The sequence below is a fragment of the Carlito syrichta genome, unplaced genomic scaffold (assembly GCF_000164805.1).
Source record: "Carlito syrichta isolate Samal-C Ts95f unplaced genomic scaffold, Tarsius_syrichta-2.0.1 Scaffold303646, whole genome shotgun sequence".
In the NCBI taxonomy this organism is placed as follows: domain Eukaryota; kingdom Metazoa; phylum Chordata; class Mammalia; order Primates; family Tarsiidae; genus Carlito; species Carlito syrichta.
The window spans coordinates 1059530-1066560 of NW_007247742.1; the positions used below are offsets into that span (position 1 = coordinate 1059530).

The 7031-nt window shown below is 56.5% G+C and overlaps 1 protein-coding gene across 1 annotated transcript in view; it reads left to right on the top strand.

The window, feature by feature from the left end:
• Positions 1-3096, top strand: part of SPEG (SPEG complex locus) — a 58062-nt gene extending 54966 nt beyond the window's left edge. Inside the window, 6 exon segments of the mRNA XM_021712802.1 lie at positions 7-185; positions 639-878; positions 962-1185; positions 2058-2133; positions 2379-2528; positions 2829-3096. Coding sequence (XP_021568477.1) covers positions 7-185; positions 639-878; positions 962-1185; positions 2058-2133; positions 2379-2528; positions 2829-3021 — 1062 coding nt within the window. The 3' untranslated portion in view covers positions 3022-3096.
• Positions 3097-7031: the final 3935 nt, after the last annotated feature.

Below are 7031 nucleotides of genomic sequence, written 5' to 3' on the forward strand. Positions count from 1 at the left end.
CCCGAGCCCCCAGCCCCTGAGCCCCCTCCTGAGCCCACCAAGGTGATTGTGCGAAGCCTCAGTCCAGCCAAGGAGGTGGTTAGCTCCCCTGGGAGCAGTCCCCGAAGCTCTCCCAGACCAGAGGGTACTACTCTTCGACAGGGGCCCCCTCAGAAACCCTACACTTTCCTGGAGGAGAAGGCCAGGCAAGCTGGGCTGGGAAAAGAAAGGATGACAGAGGGAGGAGAGGGTCGAATGTGGGGAACACAGGGATTCAGAGAGAAGTCCTGGCTAGGGCTGGGGGGAGGCACTGAGATCTGGGTCCTTAGAACTATTGAGTTCAAGGGTATCAGGCACTATCCTGAGTTAGCCATATTATCTCATTTAATCTTTACAACTCTGAGAAAGAGACACTACATTATTATCATCACCCATTTTGCAAATGGGAAAATTGAGCTTAGAAAAATTCTGGAATTTGCCTAAGATATAGTCAGTGAGTGGCAGAACTGGGACTTGAACCCCTGGGATTGAACTCTGGAGCCCACACTGGAAACACTGTATTCTGGCTCCTAGGGGTCCCTGTTCCCCTCATTTAGCCATCACTATAGAAGTGTCCCCCTCCTCTCATCTGAGCCTATGGTGTTCCCTCCCATACACAGGGGCCGCTTTGGTGTAGTGCGAGCATGCCGGGAGAATGCCACGGGGCGAACGTTCGTGGCCAAGATCGTGCCCTACGCAGCCGAGGGCAAGCGGCGAGTCTTGCAGGAATACGAGGTGCTGCGGACACTGCACCACGAGCGGCTCATGTCCCTGCACGAGGCCTACATCACCCCTCGGTACCTTGTGCTCATTGCTGAGAGCTGCGGCAACCGGGAACTCCTCTGTGGGCTCAGTGACAGGTAGCTGGGCATTCTGGGGGAGCAGGGAGTGAGAGTGGGAGAGGCTGGGCCAGGATATTACCTGCTCCACCCCTGCCCTCCAGGTTCAGGTATTCAGAAGATGATGTGGCCACCTATGTGGTGCAGCTGCTACAAGGCCTGGACTACCTCCACGGCCGCCACGTGCTACACCTAGATATCAAGCCGGACAACCTGCTGCTGGCTCCCGACAACACCCTGAAGATTGTGGACTTTGGCAGTGCCCAGCCTTACAACCCCCAGGCCCTGCGGCCCCTTGGCCACCGCACGGGCACACTGGAGTTCATGGGTAAGGGGAGCAGTTGTCACCCAGGGTGGGGGATAGAGCACTGCCAGAGAGGCAGCAGCCAGGGCTTACCCCACTTCATCCACATACGTGTCATTTATTGAATGCTTACTGAATGCAAGCAATGAGCTGAGTTCTTTAGGTAGGTTTTTTTTCCCCAATTGATCTTTACAATAGCACTGGAGTTTGGCATAATGTTTGGCATAATGTTACCCATATTATCTCATTTAATCTTTACAGATGAGAAAACAGAGGCACACTGAAGTTAAGTATTTGTCCAATCAGACAGTTATAGATGGTAGAGGCAGGATTTGCTAAAACTGGAAAGACAGGAGAATCAATTATTATTTTACTTAAATAAGGAAAATCAGCTACCATTTAGGTACCTACTAAATGCTTGATGTTCATTATCTCTATTCCTTAGAGTTATTCTACAAGCTACATTTTACAGATGAGGCAGTGGAGAGCCAGGCAGGTTTAGCAAATTGTCTGGGGTCCCGTGGCTTGGGATGAGAGCCAGCCAGGTTGATTTCAAAGGCTCTTAATCTTGGTGTCAGCCCACCCTTTGTGAATGGGAGCCATACCTCAGAGCTGATCAGAGAGAGCTAGTGACCCTGGTTCTCGGCTCCTTTGCAGTTCTGGGACCCCCACCATTCAGTGCTTGGGCTAGTTCTCCAAGGGCCCCGCATCTCTCCTGGGGGCTGTCTCTACCACTGTCTTGCCTGCTGGCCTTCAGGGCCTGCTGCTCTGGTCATTCTTACTGTCCGGTGACCTGGCCATTGTCCTGCTACTCAGGCCTCCAGGGGCCTCCCTTGCCCCACCCTACTCCCCTGCCACCAGGAAGCTGGGTCAGCCAGGCCTCTGTCTCCTGCCAGCTCCTGAGATGGTGAAGGGAGAACCCATCGGCTCTGCCACGGACATCTGGGGAGCGGGTGTGCTCACCTACATTATGTGAGTGCGCCTGGCCCTGCCTCAACCCCGCTGCCACACTTTGAGCTCTGGGATCCATCTTCTGCCTAAACCCTCTCTCTCTTGCCCTACCTCCCTTGCACACACATGCACACCTGCACACACACACCTCGGGGGGTGCGTAGTGCTATTCCCGAGCACCTCTCAGAACTCCTATGCTAATGTCCCCTGGGCCTGGAAGTTGACCTTCAGTCTGCGTGTATCAGTCAAATTGTCCTCTACAACAGGCTCAGTGGTCGCTCCCCGTTCTATGAGCCAGACCCCCAGGAAACGGAAGCTCGGATTGTGGGGGGCCGCTTTGATGCTTTCCAGCTATATCCCAACACATCCCAGAGTGCCACCCTCTTCTTGCGAAAGGTTCTCTCAGTACATCCCTGGTGAGTGAGCCCCACACCTGCCAACTTCAGCATTTCCTGCCTTGTGCCAAAGACCCCAGCTCCTCCTAGTCCTAAAAATATATTGTTGCGGCTACTTCTAAGTGGCCATACCACCTACCATTTAAAGTCTATAGCAGCCCTGTGCAAGGCAGAGACACCATCCCCATTCCAGAGATTGGGAAACTGAGCCCCAGAGTGGCCCAAGATCACACACTTAGGGGTAGATCCAGGATTGGGACATGGGTTTTGGGAAGACAGAGCCATCCTTCCAGGCTCATCAACCCTGGCTTGGCCTGGCAGGAGCCGGCCCTCCCTGCAGGACTGCCTGGCCCACCCTTGGCTGCAGGACGCCTACCTGATGAAGCTGCGTCGCCAGACACTCACCTTCACCACCAACCGGCTCAAGGAGTTCCTGAGCGAGCAGCGGCGGCGCAGGACGGAGGCTGCCACCCGCCACAAGGTGCTGCTGCGCTCCTACCCCGGCGGCCCCTAGCATCATGGACCACAGCCAGGCCTTGGGTTTCAGCTGGGGGTTCCCACCGATGCCATGGGACATTCCAGGGCCCACGCTGAGCCGGGTGAGCCTGGGGCTTCGGATACCACCAGCAGCAATATGTGGCCGGGCTCTTACCTCATGGACCTATGGGGACAGAGGCCCCAGGGCCTCAGCCTGATGCTACCCCAGGCCATAGCCAGAGTGGGAGACCCATTGGTCAGGCTGGGCCGGGGTGGGAACAGGCAGAGGGGTGAGGAGAGAACGGGGAAGTAAAGAGGAAAGGAAGCCGAGGGATAGGAAGGGGAGACTCGAGGAAGGTTCTGAGGCGAGGGGCAGTGCATCTCAGGGAGAACGGAGAAGGGTGGGCATAGCTAGAGAGGAGGAAGAGGAAGGAGTCCAGGGTGTCAGGACAGTGGGCTGGGAGGACGTGTTGGCAAAGCAGGGGCAGGGCATGGAGACAATGCCAGGAAGCTGGAGCCAGGATGGGAGAGAGGGCAGCGAGGTGGGGAAGGGAGAGGAGAGGGGACTGTGGTGGAGGTAGGGTGGGCCAGTGACTGGCATCCCCGGAAGGAGACACACGGAGAGTTGGATCTGCCCTCCTGTCCAGTGGATGCAGCTTTGGGCATTCTATGCTGGCCCAAGGATGTCCCCACTGCCCCTCCATGCCCCTTTCTCTCATTCATATTTATTTATTTATTGACTTGTATGAAGTTTTCCCTTCCATCTGATCCCTGTTGCCCATGTTGTCCTGACCGTCCTCCCAGCCATCCAGCTGTCTGTGCAGCTGTCTGTCTGTCTGTCACAAGGAAAATAAAAATGGCAAGCAGCAGGACCTGTGTGTGGTCTGTGGGGAGGCATGGCTTGAGGGATGGCTGGGGAGAGGAGAGTGAGCCTGAGATGAGGCACTCAGCCTTCTCTGGCCCCTGAGAGGCAGCTGTGGAGTCCTCAACACACACATTCGAGGGGCACACCAGCTAGCATCTTGGGACCTCCTCTAACCCCCTGTTTAACCCTTCTGGCCCCTTATCTCTCCTTATTCCTGGAGGGGAGACTGTGGTCAGCTTCTCCCCTTGCAATTTCTGGAATGCTGGAAGGTCCACTGAATCCCCCCCACCCAGACTCTGGTAGCCCCTACCTCTTGTCAAATGTTCCCTCGTCACATGGGGGGGGGGTACTGTGCTCTGGAATAGGCCAGATGTCAACCCAATCCCAGCTCACCCTCCTTCACTCTGCCCAGAAGACAGACTACTCTGGTCCAGACCCCGCAAGCAGAGTGGGTTTCATTCTGATGGTTGGTGAGAGTAGCTGGATTGAGGAGCTGCAGAATGAACCAGGACAGGCCCATACCTCATGCCCTCAGCATCAGAGCACAGAGCAGAACCCTTGGAGCGCCAGCTGCAAGTGCTCTGGTCAGCTGTGTCCAGAATCTTCCTAGGCTGAAGGGCACATTGAATTGTCCCCACAGCAAGTTAGGGGGTCTGCTGGGTGCTAAGACACCCTGACTCTAGTCACTCCCCTGCAGTGCCACAGAATGGTCACTGGGTCCTACAACTGAATTGCCCTACCTTGAGGTCAGGAAGGGAAAGGGGGAGCGACGTCTCCTTGTGTCCAGAGGAACTGTTCTTGTTCCCACCTTGAAAACTCCATTCTTGGCAAAATGAAAGGAACAAAGCCTCCAACCAGGAGCAGAGAGAGCTGGCACAGTGTGTTGCTGATTGAGGTTGAAGGCCCCTTGGCTCCAGCTCAAACAACCCTTTGCTCAGCCCAGCCCAGCCTCTCTGGCTTCTCAGGACCCCAGAGAAGAGGCAAGCCCCATCATCATAAAATAACAGGATGTTAAAACCAGCTGGAAGGGACCAGAGAGACGCCTTGCCTGCCTGTCATTTAAGCGATGAAGATATACAGTTTGCCTGTGAAAATCTCCAATCCCCTACACACTGCAAGTGTTTTGTATAAAAATGAGGTGCCTGAACTCATATCTTGATAAATGGTAAAATTCCTCTCCCGTCCCCCCTCTGATCTTGAGCTCCCTTCCCATCTCCATTGGAAATGGCATATGAACTGCTTGTTCCAAACCCGGAGGAGCAAAGGTAATTTATGTCAGCAGAGCTGTGTCAAAATTGCTCTGATCAAAAGGTGACAGCGCCCCACACCTGGACGGGTAGTTACAGTGAAGGAAAGCAATGCTCCTAACTGGTGCCCTGGCCTGGGCAGATGGACTCCAAGAAAGACCCAAAGGGGAACTGAACCCCTTCATGCCGGGCTGTCTGATGCCACTATGCAACAGTTTATGCCCCAAAAAGGGCTTAGACAGACCTAGGGTTGGGAGCTAGTAGTGGTACCAATCTCCAGGGACAATGCAGTCCAGCCAGACCTTACCATGTCACATTGAGGAGAGGAAGCGGGAATGGAGAGGGCATAGAGGGGCTGCTCGCCTCAAAAATCTGTCCCTCTCCTCCCAGTTTATCTCAATTTACCACCAGGGGGCACAGTGCAGAAGTGACAACTCGATTCCTGGGGCAGGGGGTGGGGGAAGAATGAGGCGCTTCTGGATTGGTCTTAACAACCACGTGGCCCTGTCGTGATTAGCTGTATGGACCATAAAGTCCGAAGCTACTTTGGCTTTATTCAGAGACACCCCACAGTTGAACCCCCTTAACCAGGAAAGGGCATGTCATCTGACTGACTGTCCCAGACCCACCGACCTAGATATGAAGCCACCCAGCAGCCAGCCGAACCTTTTTCAGTACGGACTGTGTCTGGTCCTCCCAGGAGTGGGGTGGATACTCCCTTCTCTGGGAAGAGCAGCTGTCCAGCTGTCCAGTTGTCCAGGCGCTGACGTGAGGTACACCCCAGAGCCGCTCGGGTTTCCCCCCCAGGGCCTAACCCAGCGGCTGAGCCAGCATCACAGGCATCCTTGGGCTAAATAAGGAGCTCGCTTGGGTCAGGGGGCGGGGGATGGGGTCCCGGGGGGCTTAGGGCAACCACGCCAAACAAGGCAAGAAGGGGAGTGATGTATAAAACCAGGTCCAGAGCTGAGCACCTGCCTGTGCCCCTGCTGTGCCATCCCGAAGGCCTCTGTGCCGCCTGCGTGTCGGCCAGTAGACTCAAGTCCCGAAGTCAACCCCGCCACGGTGAGTCCGAGGAACCTCGTACACTCCCACTCCCTGGAATGTTCTGATCAGGCAGGAAAAGGGCAGACGGTGGAACGCTCTCTCTTAGCCTGGACCCCTATGTTTGTTGTCCGGTCCCCAGATGTCCAAGGCAGCTCCCGCCAAAAAACCAGCGGCTGCGGCCCCACCTCCTGGATGTACCCTGGATATCAATGACCCCCAGGTCCAGAGCGCGGCCATTCGCATCCAGGCCTCTTACCGGGGCCACAGGTGAGAGGGAGCCCTGGAGTCCTTCTGAAGAAGAGAGCTGCAGAAAGCGCATTCCAGAATGGGGGGGGGTGGGGTGGGAGGGAGCACAGTGGCATGAACAACTAGGGTCACTGGACTTAGGGGAGGGCGGATACCGACAGGTGGAAGGATGCTGGTGCCCGTGGCTCAGTTTTTCAGGGTAGCAGTCTGAAGCAGCCCCCCTCTCCCACCAGCCCACACGTTCTGGGGTCCGCTGGGCCGAGGGGGCGGACAGGCCTGCGGGCGGGCCTGTGGTGGGAGCTCTGGGCCCTGACCCGGCCGGCGGGTAGGTCCCGGAAGGAGCTGCGCGAGAAGGGGCCGCCGCGGGTGCTGGAGCCGCTGAAGGACGTGGTGCTGATCGAGGGCAGCGCGGCCAAGCTGACCTGCCGCATTTCGGCTTTCCCGGACCCGTTCATCCGCTGGAGCAAGGACGGCAAGGAGCTGCGCGACGGGCCCAAGTACCGCTACGTCTTCGAGGACCCTGACGTGGTGGCACTGGTGGTGCGCGACGGCGAGCTGGCAGACCTGGGCCAGTACAGCATCAACGTCACCAACCCCTTCGGCCAGTGCTCCGACTCGGCGCGCATTCTAGTGGAAGGTACGAGC